Genomic DNA, 22,296 nt, shown 5'->3' with positions numbered 1-22,296 from the left:
TAGACGTTTTAAATTGACGTAGTTTTCTCTTTCTTTTTTTTTAATCAAAGTTTATTTGTCTAAATTTAGGGAGATTAGTTCTCATTTCGGTAATCGAAACGTCTATTGGGTGGCAATGGACGTCTATTAGGGGGCAATAGACGTTTTAAATTGACGTAATCTTCTCATTCTTTTTCTTTAATCAAAATTTATTTGTCTAAATTTATGGAGATTAGTTCTCATTTCGGTAATCTAAACATCTATTGGGGGGCAATAGACGTCTATTGGGGGCAATTGAAGTTTTTCAAAAAATCCAGTGGGAGGCGATCGATGACCGGAATCCGGCGACCGATGACCGGAATCCGGCGAAGTCTCCTATGGTTTTTCTCTCTTCCATTTTCTCTCTCTCTCTCTAAATAACACATGGGTGAGGGTAAAATGGTATTAAAAAAAAAAAAAAAAACTTTATGGGGTATTAGGGAAGACTCCCTTAGAGTGTTTTGGGTAAGAAGGAATTAAAAAAACTTAATGGGATAAGTGGGAAAAAAATCTCTAGAAATGGGGTAAATAAACGTTTTAAATTGACGTAGTTTTCTCTTTCTTTTTTTTAATCAAAGTTTATTTGTCTAAATTTAGGGAGATTAGTTCTCATTTCGGTAATCGAAACGTCTATTGGGTGGCAATGGACGTCTATTAGGGGGCAATAGACGTTTTAAATTGACGTAATCTTCTCATTCTTTTTCTTTAATCAAAATTTATTTGTCTAAATTTATGGAGATTAGTTCTCATTTCGGTAATCTAAACATCTATTGGGGGCAATAGACGTCTATCGGGGGCAATTGAAGTTTTTCAAAAAATCCAGTGGGAGGCGATCGATGACCGGAATCCGGCGACCGATGACCGAAATCCGGCGACCGATGACCGGAATCCGGCGAAGTCTCCTATGGTTTTTCTCTCTTCCATTTTCTCTCTCTCTCTCTAAATAACACATGGGTGAGGGTAAAATGGTATTAAAAAAAAAAAAACTTTATGGGGTATTAGGGAAGACTCCCTTAGAGTGTTTTGGGTAAGAAGGAATTAAAAAAACTTAATGGGATAAGTGGGAAAAAAATCTCTAGAAATGGGGTAAATGGACAAAAACCCTAATTTTTATATGTAAAAATTTATGAAGAAAAAGCAACCACGAAGCACTCTGCCAGGGTTATCGTCGGCCTCCCGCGGTCGACAAAATTCTCAAAATTTCAAAACCTCGATGGGCATGGCCTCTACTCTCATGGCTAATCCTTTTCTGGTGTTTGGGAGGTTGCCTTGCTTTGGGACTTCTTGGATAATGGGCGGTGGAGTGTAGTCCTTGGGTTTGGGCTCTATGCAGCAGTCTATGGAGGACTGGAAGCTTGAAGATCTGGTGAGGGCGAGTTGTCTGAGGGCTGGTGGTTTGCAGCAAATCTGGGGTGGGCGTTTCATCGGTTTTCGACCAGGGATCTAGCGCTGGGATTCTTGTGCCGATGGTGGGTGTATGCCTAGAAATGGAGAAGGAGATCACAAGCAGGGCGGCATGCCAGGGGTCGTCAGAGGACATACTGGAGATGACGGATTTGCTGGTGAAGTCATTCGACCTGGCAGAGGAGTCTGCTGCGGCGGCGGTGCGCGGGTCAGTGACGGTGGTGAACTGGAACAGGACGGGGTGCCCATAGCATTCTCTGCTTGGGCCATCCGGGTTTTGTTATGGCTTGTGGGCTGGGATTGGGAGGACTGGGCTCTGCGGTTTGGGTCCTGGGCCTCAGTTATTAGGGGACTGGAGGATGGTATGTCATCCTCTAATCCAAACATCGTTTAATTTTGTTTAGGTCGCAAAACCTAGTGCTCAGTTGATATTTTATTTAAACCGCTTCTGAGTACTTAAGTTTTGTTAGAATAAGGGTGCGTGGACTTCCTAAAAGGTAGGTGTACTCAGGGTATGCGGGATTCTATTTTTTAGAATAGGATGTTTGTATGTCCTAAAGGACGGCTCTTTCTGATAGCCCCACTGGGATGTGTCGTCTTTTGTACCGCTTGCTAAATTATAAAATCTGGCTGACCTCTTTGATTAAAAAAAAAAAAAAAAACAACCATGCCACGATTTATGTAATTAAATACTCTATATGCAAACCTTGAAATTAACTAATGAGACAAGGATTAGGACTATTGTGGGTGAGCTGTGATCTGTTGGTAAGTTATAAATCTAACATTATAAGAGTCATGAGTTCGATTCTCACGGGTATGTGTAAGGGTTAGTGAGCGAACCAAGATTTTTTCTTTTTTAATTAAAAAAAAAAAAAAAAAAGGATCAGGACTATCTTTTTGTGTAGATGTGTATTTGATTTCTACCATTTTTTCGAATGAATTTAATTTCATGACCATTGAATGGATGGTGGTTGAATCAATATGCTGATCGAGACGGGACTGCTTGAGTGCTTGTATTCATTTTGAATTGGAAGGAGTAATTGACCATCTTTTTATTTTTTATTTTTAACAATGACTAACTGACTATCAGAAAATAAAGTGATGTACCATTGATTGAAACGGGAGTGGTTTGACAATTGGAAATGCAAGACCCCTGCTGCTGCAAACCTTTTTTTCCTTTTCATATATACACCAATCGTGTTCAACTCTCTGCGATTCCGGGCTGAGAATTCAACCTTCAACGAGGACTATGTCCACCTAGATTTGTAGACTTGTAGAAAGCACACGAAAGAAGATACTTCACCGAAACCTTCTTGCATTAAACCCTAACCCTAAATCCTAATAGATTTTAGATTAAACCTCCTTTCCTCGCTGTTGAGATTGTCAATGTTCCCATTTTTTCAGGGATTTTATAATCTTAACACTCGCATGCTATATATGTAGTCAATCAGGAAACCAGTACTAGTACTCCTACATAAAATAATTCCTTCATTCTAATAAGCAAGAAATAAAAGTTGATTTACAAAACCAATTTGAATCAGCAACTTACTATCTTTCACTGTTCTTTGATTGTGTCCGTGACAAGCTTTATTCAACACCTATCTATCTAAACGCGAAGATTGTAAAACGAACATGAATCCACAAGTTGCTAAATTACATTAATTCACATGTGTATGCAGTTCCATCTTCAAGCACTAGCGAGGATATAGTTCGGTATAGGAAACCTCATTGTCCGATGCTTTGGCAGAGTTGCTCTTGGATCGATCGGATGAACCTGTCACCCTTGAATTATCCTCCCAACCCAAACGCATGTCGGATCCAACATTGCTATGCATGAAAAATGCTGGTTGTGAGGGTAGTGGGAGACTGAGAGAGTAGCTATTAAGCATGAGGATGATAGATGCCATGGTTGGCCTATCAGCTATATTATCTTGCACGCATAACAACCCAATGTGGATGCATCTCATTATTTCAGTTCTCGACCCATTCCGCAATGTCGGATCTATTAAATTTGAAGCCGTCCCTTCCCTCCAACTTTTCCATGCCTGAAATAGTTTGAAAATTTGAGGAACCAGTTTTAATCTTCTATCTTTCAATAATGCATGCTATTGATCAGTAGATTCCAAAATTATACATGTACTTACATAGCTTAGAAGATCTTCCACATTCTCTCCTTGACGAAAGCAATTATTTTTCTGTCCACTTACCATCTCCAAGACTAATACACCAAAACTATAGACATCGGACTTAACAGAAAATTGTCCATGCATTGCGTATTCTGGAGCCATATATCCACTGTATGTCATCAAGATCAAAGAGAAGGTTAACATTGACGAACTTGTACAGAAATCCTGAAAACTCGTGTTATAACATAACACAATTGTAATGTAAAACCACGTAGCCTGGTCAAGTACTTACTAGGTCCCAACAATCCGACTTGTATTGCCTTGAGTTTGATCAAGCACAAATAACTTTGCCATGCCAAAATCTGATATTTTAGGATTCAATTCTGCATCTATCAGGATATTACTAGCTTTGAGATCACGATGTATGATTCTAAGGCGAGAGTCCTCATGAAGATAAAGGAGTCCTCGAGTAATGCCTACTATGATTTTGTAGCGCATAGCCCAATCTAACTGTTCACGCTTGGTACGGTCTACATATCAATGCAAAAAATCAAAGAGTATATATATGTCACAATATATGGTTTGCTTTAAGTAACATAAAACAGAAATTATTATGAAAAACTAAGTTAAAAGGAAAAAAAAAAAAAAGAGAGGAACTGAAACCATACCAAATATGATGTGATCAAGACTTGTGTTAGGAACAAACTCATACACAAGAAGTCTTTCGTTTCTTTCCAAGCAAAACCCAAGAAGCCTCACTAAATTCCGGTGTTGAAGCTTGGCTACTAGCAACACTTCATTTTTAAATTCTAAATCTCCTTGCCCTGAATTTATAGAAAGCCTTTTTACTGCTATATCTTCTCCATTGAGAAGCCTACCCTGCAAAATATATATATTGGAAAACAAAAAAGAAAAAAAAAAGAGAGTTGCATATCAAGAAAAATGGAAGTTGATAGAAGTCGTTATTCTGGATACTAGTTTCTAATAATAGTTGGATATTAAGGGATTCTCATTGCTACCTTGTAAACTGAACCAAATCCGCCTTGTCCAAGTTTATTTGCTTCAGAAAAGTTATTTGTGGCAACTCTGATGGTGTCAAAATCAAACTGCAAGGAATCTGGAGTTCTAATTTCATCTGTATCTTCACCTGGTGAACAACTCAACAAAAACTCATATAAGTTCATCATTCTCTAATATTAAGACATAAGAAAATTGAGAGTATATTATGTATAAGTAATTAATATATATATGTTCACCAGAGTTCATTGATTTGTTTCTGTACCTGGGAGTATTTCAAGTTTTTCCTTTCTCTTCCTTACTTTTAAGCAAACGTAGAGGGATATAATTAGTGCCAGAGTGATAACGATTGGCACTACAATAATGACGACAGTTCGAGTTGAAGATTTATTACTCTTCAGTCCTGAAAAATTCGCAAACAAAAATCGCATGGAAACATGTACGCATATAAGGAAGAAAGTACATTCGGATTAATTAGTACATTCAAATATTACAATTTAAAAAGTAACTTGGGCGTACACATGCATATACCTGTGGGGGTTGTGGAAGTATTTGTTGATGGTGGAGGAGATATTGGTGATGCCAAAGGAGGCGATGGCAGCGCTACCACGGTTGTGTTGAAAAAACGGGAGACTTCATATCTGAAGTTACAGCTGGGTGTAATAACTCTCCCACCTATCTTCCCATTACAACAGGTTGGAATCTGTGCAAAGGCACCGTCTAAGCAATCATTGCACTCTGGCTCGGACAAATCCGGCGTACACTGTACAAGTGCATATACTGTTATAAAGCCTGGAGAACTGGCGTTTCCGATTGCAAACTTTCTCAGAGAACCACCAGTTGCGGCTTCACTTTTCAGGCTTTCCAGCAACTTCCTAAGCTCTTGGTTGAAGCCATCCAGGCTTGACGCTGAGACGTTTTGTACGTTCCATAAATAGAAAGCAGGCATAGTTTCTGTCATGCCATAAATGGAGCGGTTTGAGTAGCGAAGCATACAATAGTCGTACCAACCAAGAGCTTCCTTCTGGTTGGGACAAATCTCTGGGAGAGCATGTATTGAATCATTGAGGCAGCTACGACAATCATTTAGCTGAACATCGCCTCTGCAAAGTCCGATTGCGTAAACTTTGTCTTTAGAGCTTTCACCGCTGCCATATGAGGAATTGTAAAAGCCATAGCCGTTACCGGTGCTAGATGGAAGGGAGGAGAGAAGGGTTTTGAGGTTTTCATGATATGTACTATTTGCAGTGTAGTTGCCTCTCTCATTTATGCAGAAATGGTATAGAAACGGTGGATATGCAGACTGAGCAAGGTTTTCAGGCATCATGGTCATAAGTAACAGAATGAGAGAGAGCAACATCGATAGAAATCTTGAGGAAACCATTGGTGGCCGGGAAGTGTGTTAGTGCTTTCCTTTGATATATATGTGTGTGTGTGTGTGTGTGTGTGAGAGAGAGAGAGTTAATTGGGAGATTATATATGATGCATATAATATTGATAATAATACAAGGCAACAAAGTCAACAAGGCTTATAGCAGCTAGAGATCCAACTCATTGCAACCACAGCTAATCAACTACCACAGGACTAATGCAACATTGGTCAAGCTTGTCAGCTCCAAATAGTTAGAGATCAGTCTAGGTAGCTTATACCCTAATTAAGTAGCTTATTAAAAAGCTTCTACCCAGAATGCAGTTGATCAAGTCTACGCGTATCTTACTTACCACTTACCACGTCTAATAGTTGATATTACATATATCAATTTCTACGTACTAATCAAAGTCCATATACATTTGAATTTCCTGCTAAATCCAGACTACCCTATACGGACAACAAGTGAAGTTTAACAGTAACTAACCTAGCAGTAATTCTACTTAAACTTTTAAATCTCTGCCAATGATCAAGTCTACGCATCCATATATTACTTAAGCTTACGGAAGGTTCTCGGTTTGACCAGCGAGGTTTCTTATGGAAGAAAAATAAAAAATGTAGTTCTGGTAGATAGGAACACTAGGACAGCTAGCTCTTTTGATTTTTCAAAAGATACAGCAATAATTGGGACCATTTGCATCGCGCGCAGAATATATATATATATATATATATATATATATATATATATTATTTTTTATATATATAAAAGAGAATAAACTGAATCAGTTAAATGGTATTAATAACTCAATTTTCTCTTGAAATTTTTCTATGCACCGTAGACGGCAATTTAACTGACCCAACACCTATTATGTGATCTCTGCTCTTGATATTTGTAGTCAACTTCTTTTAATAACTAAAAAGTAAAAAGTGTACTTGATGTTACCCAGTCGTTCATTTCTATTGGTGCAGGTGCACATTGGTGCTTTGAATTTCTTCCCTCTAAATCGAGAATTCAAACATTGGAGTAAACATTCATTTAGGGCTTATAACGAGTCAAACTTTTGGTCTTTTAGTTTTGCAGTCATAGGATGTGTCCTAAAGTTTTCAGGAAATTGCACGGAAGAAGAACCTATCTAATTAATTCGATCCTAATTCCATGACATAAAAATGGTCTTTTATGGCCCACATTGTGCTCCGTAGATATGTATTTGCGGCGCATAAAAATGAACGGTAGAAACTCGCGCTGTAAAAGATATGGCGCGCAAAAATAAGTCATAAAAGAATAATTAACACGCCGTAAAAGTGGTTTCACAAATGTCGTTTAGGTCATTTACGGCCCACGTTGTACGTTGGAAAAGACCTCATATTTAAGGCATACACTTCATTCCGTAAAAGAGTGACTGAACTGCTATTTAAGGTGCACTCTGCGCGCCATAAATGAGGTCTTTTCTAGGGATGGCAATGGGGCGGGTTGGGGATGAGGATCACAATACCATCCCCATCCCCGGGGTCATTTTCTACCCCCATCCCCGCCCCAATCCCCAATAAAAATATATTGGGGATTCCCCGTCCCGATCTCCATTGGGGACTAAGCCTCCAAACCCGCCTCAAATCCCCAATAAGAATTTAATAAATAAAATAATTTTTTCTCATATTGCATTTTTTAAAATCAAAATTTACAACAAATAAATTTAAAATATGATTAAATTCATAAATCATAATTCAGTAAGTGCAAAAGTCAAAACATCATTAAAGTAAAACTGTAGTTATTAAAGTAAAGTAGTAAATTTATATATTTGTGATTTATATTATAAAAAATAAATTAAATATATATAAGTTAAATATATGTATATATTATTGGGGCGGGTTTGGGGATGGGGATCACAATACCATCCCCGCCCATCCCCAATCTTAGATAGCAGGGATTGGGGATCCCCATCCCCATTCCCCATTTGTCTCCGAATTCTCCCCCCATTAGGGGCGGGTATCCAATGGAGCTCCACCCCGCTGGGGATTTTTGCCATCCCTAGTCTTTTCAAACAAAACAAAGAAATCTATTTTCCTCAAATGTCATATTCATACTACCCTCGTATCATATATATAACAAGGTGAATGTAAAAGAAACACTTCATAACATTTTCATCCCTAACAGATGGCATTACATATATCTCTTACACTTAACTCAATAAGATGAGTACAAAATCAAATCTGTAAGACTTAGTATCCCTCCACTGAAGACATTCATTTATCCATGCTTTCAACAAAGGTTTGAATTAAAGCTGGCTACACTCTCATCCTGTAAAGAAAAAAAGGTGAACAAGTATTTCAGCTATATCATATTCAAAGATCTTATATGGTACAAGTTCGCATTCCATAAACTGAAGTTCATAGTCAATTTTTATAGATTTTAACTACCAATAAATGCAGAACAATGAGAAACTAAAATGCAGTACAAGTTTGGATTTACCCTTCTCCAAGCGTATGGACATGTTGGAGCATTTGGTCAATCACTGCCCCCACTTGCTCTTCATAACATGCATCTCCCATACCATGCAACCTTAAGCTTTCAAACTGAGAGCTGAAGTAACATTAAGTTCATTTCATGTCAAAAACCATACTTTCTGATGAATTGGTTGATTATTCCATATGTAATTTTTGTAAACCGTACCATTAAGTAACTTACTGTGTCTGATCGAGCTGCTTATTTGTTATACCTTACAACTTTACGAGACTACCTGAACACAAAATCAATATTCGGCATGGGATTCACATTTACAAGGAACATCAAGAAGACAAGAACAATAAAAAGTCTCAAAATCCTACATATCTCATCATTCTTTCTCAGTCGATTTTGGCTTCCTTGTTATGTTTTGGCCCAACTGCTTTTCTTCCTGCCTAAAACCAATTAAAACATATCGATCACATCGCTTTGTAATCCCATTTGTATATCAATGCAGCTTCACTATAAGACGTTTTAGGGTTTCTTGGTTATATATCGAAACTACAGTTAGCTTATGTTTTTCTGTGTACTATTCTTTCACTATGGATTTGGATCGTCAATGCAACAGTGACAAGTCTCATTCAGGTAGGTATATACGCAAGAACTTTTCTAATTAAATTAATATAAATCTAGCTAGTTATGGCCTGTCTATTAATATTTTTAGGAAATTTGAGATGGAGATTGTGATGGACAAGAAATTGATCTACATGATCAAGTATACTTGTTGCCCCTGAAAATCACCTCAACTAATTAAGATAGCCGAGAGATCAAGGAACAAACGTCTTTCTCGGCGAAAAGGTCAAGTATGCAACTGTAGTATAATGTGTTTTTTTTCCTGACTTATCAAGCAATTGTTGGTCGAGGAAGGATGTTTGTTTGAGTATGAGCGAATACTTAGATCAAGGACTTGGTGGCTGAAGGTCGGGTGAATTGGGTGTGGCTGTGAGAGTATGAGTGAATACAAATTGTCTGGTCACAGGGCTTAGGTCAATTGGATCGAAGTACAAATGAAATTCTCAATATTGATAGCTACTATGCGACTACGGATGGTAAATAACATGATCAGATAAATAAAGCATAAAGGAAATAGAAAACAAATAAAAGACAATAATAATGACGCTGAAATCTAGAACGGCTGAACAAATAAACAAAACAAGTTGAAAATTATTAACTATTGTTTGAAGGAGAACAACAAAAATAATTCAAAATCGATACTAGGCTACAAGAAAGGTAACGTGAATGAAATTGTAACTACCAGAGCTAACTAACTAAGGAAGCAAACGAGCATTTTACCTAAATAAAGGGTAAAACGAAAACAAGAAAAGTTTGATGGCTTGAGTTTCTGGAGTTGTGTGTCTCTTAATCTGTCGATGCTTCTATATATAAAGGCTGAAGTGGTTGAGTCCTTCTTCCACGCAGCTGCATTTACTTCAATCCAGTTGACATACCCGGTTTAATTGGTGCATTAGAATACTTCAACAAATAGGAGTTAGAAATGGCAAAAATCCCCAATGGGGTGGAGCTCCATTAGATACACGCCCCTAATGGGGGGAGAATTCGGGAACAAATGGGGAATAGGGCGGGGATGATATTGTGATCCCCATCCCCAAACCCACCCCAATAATTTATACATATATTTAATTTATATATTTTTTAATTTATATATATATATATATTAATTTTTTTTATAATATAATCACGAATATATACATTTACTACTTTACTTTAGTACCTACACTTTTACTTTAATGATGTTTTGACTTTTGCACTCACTGAATTATGAATTTAGTCATGTCTTAATTTTACTTGTTCTAGATTTTGATTTTTAAAAAAGGCAATATGAGAAAAAAATTATTTTATTTATTAAATTCTTATTGGGAATTTAGGCCGGGTTTGGAGGCTTAGTCTCCAGTAAGGATGGGAACGGGGAATCTATATTTTTATTGGGGATTGGGGCGGGAATGAGGGTGGACAATGACTCCGGGGATAGGGATGATATTGTGATCCTCATCCCCAACCCGCCCCATTGCCATCCCTAATAGGAGTGTAGTTCTCATGTGTGACAAGTGGCCTGTCAATTATCATGCATCAATCTTCCCACTTCTTGTAATGTTATACATGATTAATCAACGTTGATCAATTAGTAAATTAACATTGCACCACGTCTTTGTTGGAGAGTCCTAACTGATCCATGAAGCCAATTAAAGTCCTTTAATTACCTTTCATATCTCTCTCTTTGTTTGGATATGTATATACCACCCTAGCCAATTCTAACCCAAACTCCTAGATTGTTGTGTGGAGTTATCACATTTGAGAGGCAGTTTTAATTAACATATATGCATCTTCTAACCTCTTCAAACAAAGATGTTGATAATTAGAAGATTATTAATAATTATATATCAGGAATCCGCCCTCCAACGGTTATGACCTGATGAAATAGAGGTTGATAAACCGGGTGTAAACAATACTATATGGGAGATGCCTGCTTGTAGTTCAATGAGTTTGCTTCAAAATGTGAGATTGTTCTATGATATGTTTTCCTTGTGACATAGAAAGCATATATAGTAAGCAAACCCTAAAGCTAAAGTACGTCATGGAGAGTGATTAATTCTATATATTTTTGAAGTTTAGATGCATTGCTCAAGCCTCTCATCCCAAAACCTAGTACCCAAACTAAATCAAGGTGCATATATATAGTATTTATTATTCTGGTATAGTATTATAAAGGGTTCTTGACCCAAAGCACCAAAATTGATCAAAATTAACCCACTTACCCCAGCAACAGATTTTTATTCCAATTAACACAATTTAAATTAAATTGACATTTTTGCCCTTAGCCTAATTAAAAATCTACATCCATGTCATTTAATTCCTCTCTCTCCTCTCTACCACCGGTCACGACTCAGTCACGACCAACTCTCTCTCTCTCCCCGCCCCTCCCTCACGCTCAAGGCCCAGATCAGCCTCCTCCTCCTTGTTGCCGTCTTTGCTGGTCACCAAAACCAATTCTCCTTCACTCATCTCCTCTCTCTCTCTCTCTCTCTCTCTCTCTCTCTCTCTCTCTCTCTCTCTCTCTCTCTCTCTCTCTCTCACAGATCTAATTGGGGAACAGTACCGTCGTCACATCTTCGTCCTCGGCGGCGGAGCCACTCCCCATAGGCTGCTGACCTTCGCCGACACCGCCACCACGACGAAGATGTCAACAATCTCAGATCCGATTGGGAGTAGAGCGCAGGGTTAGAAGGTTATCTCTGGCGAAAGAGTTCACCTCTATTTGACTGCAGCCCGCCGCAGATCAGTCATGTCAGGTGAGATTCGGCGCTCGACCTCCGGTGCTCGACCCAGGCTCTCCGGCACTCGACACAAGCCGATGGCAGAGGACAACGTTGATCTGGTGCGTCGGTGGGGGAGAACAACGACGATTTGGTGCCCAGAGCTTTTCTCTGGGTGTCCAAATCAATTTCTTTCTTTTTGGTAAAATTGGGGCAAAAGGCCCATAATGAAAGAGAAAAAAAATGTTCTATTGGGGCAATAGAACCTTGCCGCCCAAATTAGATTTTTTTTATTTTTTTTTAAGTAATGGGGCAGAAGGAAAGAAAAAAAAAAGTTTTGAATGTCTATTGGAGGGCAATAGACGTTTTAAAATTGATATAATCTCTTCATTTTTTTTTTAATCAAAGTTTTATTTGTCTAATTTTAGGAAGATTAGTTCTCATTTCGGCTACAGAAAGTTCTATTCGGGGGCAATAGAAGTCTATTGGAGGGCAATAGAGGATTATTGATGCTCTATTGGGGGGCAATAGATGTTTATTGGGGGCAATAAACCTTTCCGGCGACCTATGAAATCTCCGACGACCTTTTTGGGAACCTCCAGCGAGGTTTTCAGAAAAGTCTGATGGGCGGCAACAGGCGACTGGATTCCGGCGAAAGTTGACCAAAATCCGGCAGCCGGTGACGGGGCTCCGGCGAAGTCTCCTATGATTTCTCTCTCTTCCATTTTTTTTTTCTCTTTCTTTCTAAGTAACAAAGGGGTGAGGGTAAAATGGTCTTAAAAAAATATAAAAAAAAAACTTAATGGGGTATTAGGGAAGACTTTGTTAGAGTGTTTTGGGTAAGGAGGAATTAAAAAAATTTAAGGGATAAGTGGGAAAAAAATCCCTAAAAATGGGGTAAATGGACAAAAACCCTATTATTGTAAAAGTAAAATGAGAATTGGAATTGGTCTACTCATTTCATTTCATAGGCCCTTTAAGGGATGAAATTATAATGGAAATATCGATTAACATCAATTACAATAATGATAGTAAATACTGATTATGATGTGATTGCAATTCCTTGATTCCCTCTTCGTCTGTTTCTTTGACGAAGGCACATAATGTGTTTTTCCTTTAACACTCCCCCTTATGCCAAGTCAAAGACAAAATGGTACATGAGTTGTTGCCTCACTAAAAACCTTGCCAAGTAACAATAAAAACCCTGTAGGACAAAAAATACACCTTGGTCGAAGGAAAAGAGCACAATGCACCTTTTACATTTGAGGATGACATGTGTGTTTTAGACTCTCCCTGACGTCTACACCTCCCCCCCTGATTCTTACATTAATCAAGGAAGCTTGGAAAGTTTTTGCATTCCTATGCTTTTCACATGTTTCTCAAATATGGCCTTAGGCAATGATTTGGTGAACAAATCTGCCACATTCTCCTCAGACCTTACTTGATTCACTTGAATCTTGAGGAGGGCCTGTTGTTGCTGATTGTAGAAAAACTTTGGCGATATGTGTTTTGTATTATCACCCTTGATATATCTTAGCTTCATCTGTTCGATGCAAGTTGCATTATCTTCATAAATGCAAGTAGGCTCTTTAGTGGTAGAACTCAAACCACTAGTCCCTCGAATATGTGTAATGATAGCTCTTAACCATACACACTCACGGACCGCCTCATGTAGAGCAATGATCTCTGAGTGATTCGAGGAGGTAGCCACAAGGATTTGCTTGGTTGATCTCCAAGATATCTCCGTGTTCCCAATGGTAAATACATAACCAGTTTGGGAACGACATTTATATAGGTTAGGTAAGAGAGGTACCCAGCATCAGCAAAACCAACCAAAACGTCATTTGGAGTTTCGGTGTAGTGAGTGGCGCTTTCGCCATCAACATTTCCTTTAAGGATTGCAGTTCCATATGCAGTCCCTCTTGTTTCTCTGTAGGGAAAAAACAGTCCCAAGTCAATGGTTCCTTTTAGGTATCCGAAAATGTTCTTGATACCATTCCAGTGACGCTGCGTTGGCGTTGAGTTAAATCTAGCTAACAAGTTCACTGAGAATGCAATGTATGGTCGAGTACATTGGACTAAGTACAATAATGCGCCTATTACACTGAGATAGAGAATTTCTGCTCCCAACACCTCTTCGTCATCTTCCTTTGGACGAAATGGATCTTTCTTTGCATCCAAACTTTGACCGATCATGGGAGTGCTAGCTGGATGCGCTTTGTCCATGTTAAATCACCTGACTTTTGGACATACGCAGACTGGTGGATTAGTATTCCACAAACTTAGTGTTCTAGTTCAAGGCTTAAACAAAATCGAGTTTTTCCAAAATCCTTCATCTCAAATTCGGATTTCAAGTACCTCGCGGTTTCTCTTATTTCATCAAGAGTACCGGTTTCTCGACATATATAGCTACAATTGCAAATCCGGAACTTGTTTTCTTTATGAATACTTAGGGGCATAATTCATCGTTCTTATATCCCTTCCCAATCAAGTAGTCATTTAGATTGGTATACCACATCCGCCCGGATTGTTTCAATCCGTAAAGTGAGCGTTTCAACCTAATTGCAAATGCACTCCATGGTTTAGAGTCACTTGACTTGGGTAATGTAAGGCCATTCTTTGTTCTCTAGAATCATTTCAAACATCGGAACGTCCTCTAGTATTGATTCATAGACATAACTGAAATCAGAGACAATCTCATGAGAGGGATTCTCTACATTGATGATTAATGGATCGGTTTGTGCCTTACTCCCCCTCTTCTTCCTTGGGTGAGTGTCAATCGAACCAAGTGGCCTCCCCCTCTTCCTTTGGGGAGCAACCACGGCCTTAACCACACCTCCACTAAGTATGATTGCAGTTAGAGGTGGCAAACCCGGCCCAGCCCATTTTAAGCGGGCCTAGTCGTGCTTCGTGCCGTGCTTGGGCCGGCCCATTTATTATCGTGCCGGGCTCGTGCCGGCCCATTTACATAAACATTAAGCCCGGCCCGGCCCATGGCCCGAGCCCATATGTTGCCGGGCCGTGCTCGTGCCGGGTTAATAACGGGCCGTGCTCGTGCCTACCCACTATAAAACACGATTTTAAAATCTTAATTTAAACAAATAAAAATTTATTTTATTTAACTATTTAGAAAATTAAAATAAATTAAGTTCTACAACGTTTTTCTTAATCTTAGCTTTTTAAGATTTGATTTCTAATAATTTTTTATATTCCACTATAAGAAAGAAAAAAAAAACTCAAAATATATTGTTTTTAGTATATTATTGTGAGATTAATCTTTATTAATATAATGAAGATTTAATATCTATTATTTTTCCTTCATTCTATAGTTGTATTATTATGAGATTAGTCTTTATTAATAAACATATATTTAATATTTAGAAAAAAATACTTATGTCAAAATAAGGATATAATGTTTTGTTTCATTATTTTCACAATATAAAAAAAAGCATTGGTGGAATTGTTATGATATTTTAAATAAAAATGTCTCATATTCAAATCTCATCATTGTAGTTTTTTAATATTTTTAAAAACAAAATGAAATTTTGTGTTTGTAACGGGCCGGCCCACAATATATCGTGCTCGGGCCGTGCCGGGCCCATTACGGGCTCGGGTCAGGCCGGGCCAATGGGCCAATATTCTTAAGCCCAGCCCGATCCGTTATTCTAACGTGCTCGGGTCGTGTCGGGCCACTAACGGGCTTGGACCGTGCTGGGCTCGTGCCATGCTCGTGCTTAGTGGCCCGTTTGCCACCTCTAATTGCAGTGCCTCTATCTGCTGCACCGTGCCCCTTGTTGGGGACTTCTAACCTTGCAGGCACATTTGCAGTTGGTATATGTGATCTCGTCACTTTTACGATATCAGTAAACATATTAGGCATCGAATCTACTATGTTCTGAAGATCGATTATTCTTTTCACTTCACTTTCACATTGTGAAGTGCGGGGATCAAAATGAGACAGAGTGGGGACAAACCACGACAATTCCTATCGTTTCTTTGGAAAATCCTTTTTCCTATCTCCCCCTAACGACGGGAAGACTGTCTCATCAAAGTGACAATCTGCAAATCTAGCGGTAAAGAGATCGCCTGTCAAGGGTTCCAAATAGTTGATAATTGTTGGGGATTCGTATCAAACATAAATACTTAATCGTCTCTGAGGACCCATTATGGTGCATTATGGGGGCGTAATAGGCACATATACTATGCAACCAAATGTAACGCCCCAAGCTGCACCTCACCAGCTTAAGCACGTCACAGTGCCGCGAATCTCTAAAACATAAACCGAACGCTCGATTTATATCCTAGAGAACCGTTAGGCATTTTGTTTGAAAAACTTTTTGTAAAACACAGCGGAAGCTACAAATATTTTTGAGGTGAAAACTTGAATTGCTAGCAACTATTTTGTTTGTTCAGAACTTGGATAAGGACGTACACTGGGTACGGATTTCAATGAAAGAGAATCCAACTAAGTTTAACCAGAGGCTAGATAACAACCAGCTCCGAAGCACGAAGTTTGAGAAATAAAAGTTAGCACAACTCCAGACAAGGGTTTACCGAACTTGTTATACACACCCAGCTCCGTACGCTAATGTTCCGTCACCGGTGCACAGTACCTGCAATCATACTGTTGTAGGGGTGAACTTTCGTCCTCGCTGCTCAACAGGAACTCTAACTCGACTAGGCATGAAACCAATAAATAGATTTTGGAGCTCCAGTATGAAAATAGGCTTAAACCAAGTATTTAAAAAAATGAACGACAAACTTTAATATTTTTCAACGTGAAAACCGATGCAGGATGCTTGAATAAACACGGCGCCAAATCCAAGTGTTACCTGATGGCCGGTCCCATAGACCCACTACACAACCTTACCTCAAATTAATTTATCACCAGGTAAGCGTAGCGAGAACGTCCACTACCTAGCTATACACACGTACCAAGTCCGTGATTGCAGATACTCGGACGACCGATATAGCTAGCCCTCCGGAGGTTTAGGGGATCGAACCCAAGGAAGTCAGTGCCCCTTTCGCTCTCAAGCCATCACATCTCTCACAATTTGGTTAGTATGCATTGCATTTTAACATAACCAAACCGTACCACCCATCATGCATCATTTTAACACAAGATATAAGAAAACAACTAACCGAGGAGAGTCCTGAATCCCTACCTGGATTCCGATGCTTTCTCTCACGTACTCCGAGAGTTGCGAACCTTCTGTTCCTCGGGTAACTGGAATCCTAAATTCTGACATTTCGATAGTCAATATCTTTTGAACAATTAAACGAAATCTCGACGATTAATAAATCGTCTAAACCAACTTTTCCTGGTTTGACCAGGAGTTGACCAAGGGTTGACCACTTTGACCTTTTGACCATTTGACCATGTTTGACCAATCGAGGTAGACTCGATAATTACCTAAATTATCGAACATTGACTTGAAGTTACGTTATCGACCAAACATATATTGAGTGCACCCGATTACCAAGGCCACCCAATACATATATAAACATTAATTTCTTTCCTTACTTATTATCACACCACGAAATACACAAACAAGCCAATAACGACGTCACTAACGAAAGATCTCGAATTTGCTTAACCGTTTAGCCACATAGTAACTCCACGGAATTTACTATGGACACCCAAGCTTTATAGCTTCACCATATTTTTTATTTTTCCACAACCAATTCATAAATTCTAAACTGTTAACACCTAAATAACAACAACCAGAATCAAACATGATAGTCATCATTCATTCACATCGACACACAACCCATTCTGCACATGCAATCGAGCTTATACACATTCAAACAACCAACTATCCATTTCAAGGCCACAACAACAGGTTATCCACTTATTTTCAAACCCAACCTTGAGCAACCAAACTTAGAACAAGCGTAATACAATCTCAGCCAAACGACCCATTCAGTTCATCTAACCTCCAAGTATCATACCAAGATCAAAACTTGGTTCAAGAGTTGAAATATACCTTCAAAAGCTACTTCGAGCAAGCTCGATTGAACAGGGATGATGACGAACTGGGAATCCAACACCAGCTAGCAGTTCTTTGGAATTTAGCTTCAGTTTAGAACGACAAGCATCAACAGGTGGAGACGAAATGAAGAGCGAACCAAGAGAGGCCAGAGAAGTCGCCTGCGTCGAAGAGCAGAGCCGGACCGAGAGGAATCCAGAAACCTAATTCATCAGAACTTACTCCAATCCGAAAACTAAGTATCCAATCGTGTATAATATGACGAAGGGATGAATTTCCATACCGAATGCGCCTTGAATGGTGGCCGGAAACTTGCAGAAATCACCGGCGAAAGCTTGGACCTTCACCGTCTGCTCTTCGTTCTTGTCAGGTGCATGGACGATCCAAGAGCAGCAGGCTATAGGTTACGAAGAGGCGAAGAAGAGGGTGGTCGTCCGTCGTCGATCGGTGGCCGGACGCCGGATTTGTGGTCGGCTGCCTAGCGGGTCGTCAGGTTTCTCTCTCTCTGCTGAGAGAGCTCGAACTTTCTGGTTACTCTAGAGCAATCTAGAGCCTTGGTCTGATCTTGGGGTAAATATATCTCAAGTTTAATTGATTCAAGGGCTGTGATGAAGCGGTGGAAAAGGTATAGTGCTAGGATCATGCCACGTGTTTCTTTTTCTGGAATTAATTTCCACAATTCCAAAACTTCGAATAGCCACTAAAAATAGTTCGGTCACCGGAAAAAATCTCTGAAAATTTCCACGAACTCGTCGTGACGTGTACTTCATTATCCAACTTCTAAATTGAAGATTTCACTTCACAAATTTTTTTTGAAAATATTCTCGAGTACTTTAACTTTTATCGAAATCGATAAGTCAATTAGCGAACTATTTCGTTTAAGCTCGATAAACTTTCTGGGGCTCACACCAAATATGCGTAAGTGTGAAATGTTAGGCTCATATCCAATTACCAACTGGTACGCAGAAAATGGTTGGCTAGCAGTGGGTCTGAAACGAATAAGTAAAGCTGCGTACAATATTGCATAACCCCATGCAGATATAGGCAGGTTGGTGCGCATAACCAGTGCCCTACCAACCATTTGTAGCCTTTTGATGGTGGCTTTTGCGAGACCATTTTGTGTATGCACATGGGGTACATGATGCTCTACATCAATCCTGATAGACATGCAATAATTATCAAATGCTTTTGATGTAAACTCTCCAGTGTTATCAAGCTTTATAGACTTGATAGGGTGATCAGGGTGGTGAGCCCTTAAACGTATAATCTGTGCTAGAAGTTTTGCAAATGTAGCATTTCTTGTGGACAATAAAGCAACATGTGACCAGCGTGTCGAAGCATCCACCAGAACCATAAAGTACTTGTGTAATACCCCGTACCTTAAAGTTTTTACTATTTACTATTTACCGTTATTGACCAAGGAGTTGACTTTTTCCTCTTCCGTTGAGTTAAGAAAATTGTTTGAGAATGTCGTAGAATATGAAAAATCGAGTTCGTGGACACGAACTTTGTTTAAATCGGAGTTTCTACGGAAAAGTTATGACCAAAAATGGAAATTTACTAACATGGTTTTTATTTTAAAAATGTGAGTTTCTAATTGTGGAAAGGAGAAGTTAAAAACAGATGGGAAGAGAGAGAAAGTAAGAGAATTGAAAAAAAAAAAGGGACAAGCCCGAGTTGCTCTTCCCCCCCCCCTCCTCCGTTGCCGCTGCACCTTTCCGGCGATTTCGTCGCCGTCCGGCCATCCCAGGACGAACCGTTTGGCACGGCGTGATCCTCTCTTCCTTCTCCTTCTAGCCATGTAAGTTTTTCACCTTGGGTAGCTTTGATTGTGGAGTTTCGAAGAGAATTGCAGAAATGGAAAAAATTGGATTTTTGCTTTGATGTCCGGTTTCCGGCGATTTCCGGCCGGATTCTTTGGGGGTTTTGGTTGTTGGGGAAGTGTTGAACTTGTTCCTAACCTTGTTGCAGCTCATTTTGATCGGTGGAGGAAGATTTGAAGGTGTTTGAGACTGCGAACAGTACCGTGAACAGTAACTCTCGAATTCTTGGGTTCTTGTTTGATTTTTCTGGATATTTCTACTTGAATTTGGTTGTTGTTGCAGGTATAGGAACTGTTAGTTGTAATCTATGAATTTTTGTGTTAGATTTAAGGTTGTTGGTTAATGAGTTTCCATGGAGTTTTGATGTTGGTTGTGGTTCTAAGGTGGTTAAGATTATTATCTTGGGTTGAGAACTTGTTGTCATGTTTTTAGTGTTGAGTTGGGAGTGTTGAGAGGTTGGAGAAGTATATTGGGTTTCGAATGTCAAAGAGAATTTGGAATTTTGGATGTTTTGAATGTTTTTGTTGATGAATCTTTTGGCTTAATCTCTTGTTAATTTACTATTAAGGTTATTGCGAAATTGTTCTATTTTGTTGAGGAGTTTGGAGTTGAGTTTGTGGTTTGGAAAAGAAAAATAAAGAGAGGAGATTGTGGTTTAAAAAGGGAAGATTAAGGAAGAATTGGAAATTTTGGAAAGGGAATTATTTTATGATGTGGTGGTTAATTATGGTTGAGGAATCGAATTAAAAATCGGTTGAGTTGTTAAGAGTTTTGAGGGCATTGAGATTGTAAGGAATTCTGGAATTCGAGAATTGAATTCTAAATTGAGGATTGGGTTGTTAGAGGAAATTTCTTTTGAGTAATGAGTATTAACTTCCGAAGGATTAAGCTTTGTCTCTTAGATTAATTTCTTATTGAGGTTAATTATATCCTGCAAATTGTGACAGGACGTACTGAGCCCTCGAGCGAGGAGGACACGGGCAGGCAGCATGATTAGCTGCGGGACTCACTTGTGAGTGGACTTTTATTTTATTTAAATAATGCATGCAGCATGGAAATAAGTTTTCAGTTGGTTTATTATTTGAGAAAATGTGACTCTGTGGAAAGTAAAGGATTTAAAAAGAAAGCAGTTGACAAGGAGGCCAGTTTTGGCGCATGCGTATCTTACCTAGTTGGCAGTCCCTTCTAGGTAATAGTCTGGTCGGCAGTCCCGTCCAGACTACAGCCCGGTTGGCAGTCCCATCCGATGCATCATCTGGTTGGCAGTCCCTTCCAGATGACATGAGGTAGTTATTTGGCAGTCTCGTCTACTACCTGTGGCTAGTTGACAGTCCCAACTAACCACGTCCTCCTGTTCCGGTTGGCAGTCCCTTCCGATGCGTCATCTGGGTGGCAGTCCCTCCCAGATGGCATGAGATGCCTAGGAAGCAGTCCTTCCTAGTCATCAAATGAGTTTTCTGGGAAAAAGGATTGAGATGGAATTTTTATGGAGTCTCGCTGCATGTTGGTTTTGTTAAAAAGAGAAATGGGGAAGCATTCCATTAATTGTTTCAAATTTGTTTCGGTTTTGTCCACTCACTCTAATGGATTTTATATGTTTCCCCTGGGCCCTTCGTTTTCAAATGCCCAGATTTCAGATTTGTCGAGATCACGTCCAGACTCTAAGGACTTTGGAAATCAGCGCTTCCGTTTTTGTCCGTAGGTTATTACTTAACCTACCTTGTATGATATCGGCTTAGTTTTAGTGTTGCTCTGATAACCCTTTTCTTTTAAACTTGATGAATGTTGTTGTTCGGATTGTTGTTGCTTACGGAGGTTATGTTGGGATTTGAACTTTCCGAATGTAATATATGTGCTTGGATTGTAAATATGGTATTGTAGGTTGAGTAGAAGTTAAAGTTTTATTCATGTCTAGGTTTGTGAATTTTTGGGTAGCCCATGTTTAGGGGAGGTTCTGTCGAATTTTCGGTAGGATTTTGCTTAACGTGGGCCCCGCAGGCTCGTATCCAGGTATTTGGGGTGATTCCTGGGTCGGGTCCTGTCAACTTGAATGGTCCGCATTCTGGATGGATAGGTCCACAGATATCTCCTTGTATCCTTTGTAAGAATGGAATGTTTTGTTTTGTATTTTTAGCATAGGAATGTCTCGATCCTGTTTTTGCTAAAGAGCAGGCTTTACAAAATGAGTGAGGTGCCTTTGAAATAGTCAATGAGGCATAATGAGAAAGAGGTAGTGCTTCTGGTACTTCATAAGGCAATGACTGCATTTGAGCAGTACTAGGATCGACACCTTGCAGTGTGACAAATTTTGTCCCATGTTAATTTTCATTCAAAAGAAGGGATGTCCATATGAGTTCTTTAAAATACGGATCATCATGTCACGACCGGGGTGCCCTAGGCGGTCATGCCAAAGCCTATATCAGTCAGTGTCCTACATTTCATTGTTGGTGATAGCATAGGATTCAATGATCCGAATCGTAGTGAGGTACAAGCCACTAAATTGACTCATTAGTTTCTCTAAAATGTACGTGTTTCCTTCCACATTCATTTAGAGGTAATTTAAAGGTATTCGGTTCTATTCTCACAGTGTGTTTCTACATGATAACCATTGGCGCGAGTATGTTTGAAACTTAACAAGGTTCGATTAGCTCTTAGTGCATACAGAGCATATCTCATATATATTCTTTAGAGTATTTCTATTTAGGTAGAATGATAATATTTTCATTCTAATAATTTTTTCTCTCTAGATGTATTGCTTTACATCTTTATAGTGCTAT

General features: G+C 39.1%; 1 protein-coding gene across 1 annotated transcript; it reads right to left on the bottom strand.

Moving 5' to 3' along the window:
* Positions 1–2,912: 2,912 nt before the first annotated feature.
* LOC112164824 (cysteine-rich receptor-like protein kinase 29) lies at positions 2,913–5,975 on the bottom strand. The gene is made up of 7 exons (XM_024301151.2): positions 5,097–5,975; positions 4,831–4,968; positions 4,568–4,695; positions 4,217–4,427; positions 3,841–4,078; positions 3,567–3,717; positions 2,913–3,467 (listed from the first exon to the last, which is right to left on the bottom strand). The coding sequence occupies exons 1-7, from the start codon at positions 5,947–5,949 to the stop codon at positions 3,117–3,119; spliced, it is 2,070 nt and encodes a 689-aa protein (XP_024156919.1). The 5' UTR covers positions 5,950–5,975; the 3' UTR covers positions 2,913–3,116.
* Positions 5,976–22,296: the final 16,321 nt, after the last annotated feature.

This window comes from Rosa chinensis, chromosome 5 (genome assembly GCF_002994745.2).
Source record: "Rosa chinensis cultivar Old Blush chromosome 5, RchiOBHm-V2, whole genome shotgun sequence".
Taxonomy (NCBI): Eukaryota; Viridiplantae; Streptophyta; class Magnoliopsida; order Rosales; family Rosaceae; genus Rosa; species Rosa chinensis.
Note: the sequence above shows the minus strand (reverse complement) of the source record. Positions and strands in the feature narration are given on the sequence as shown.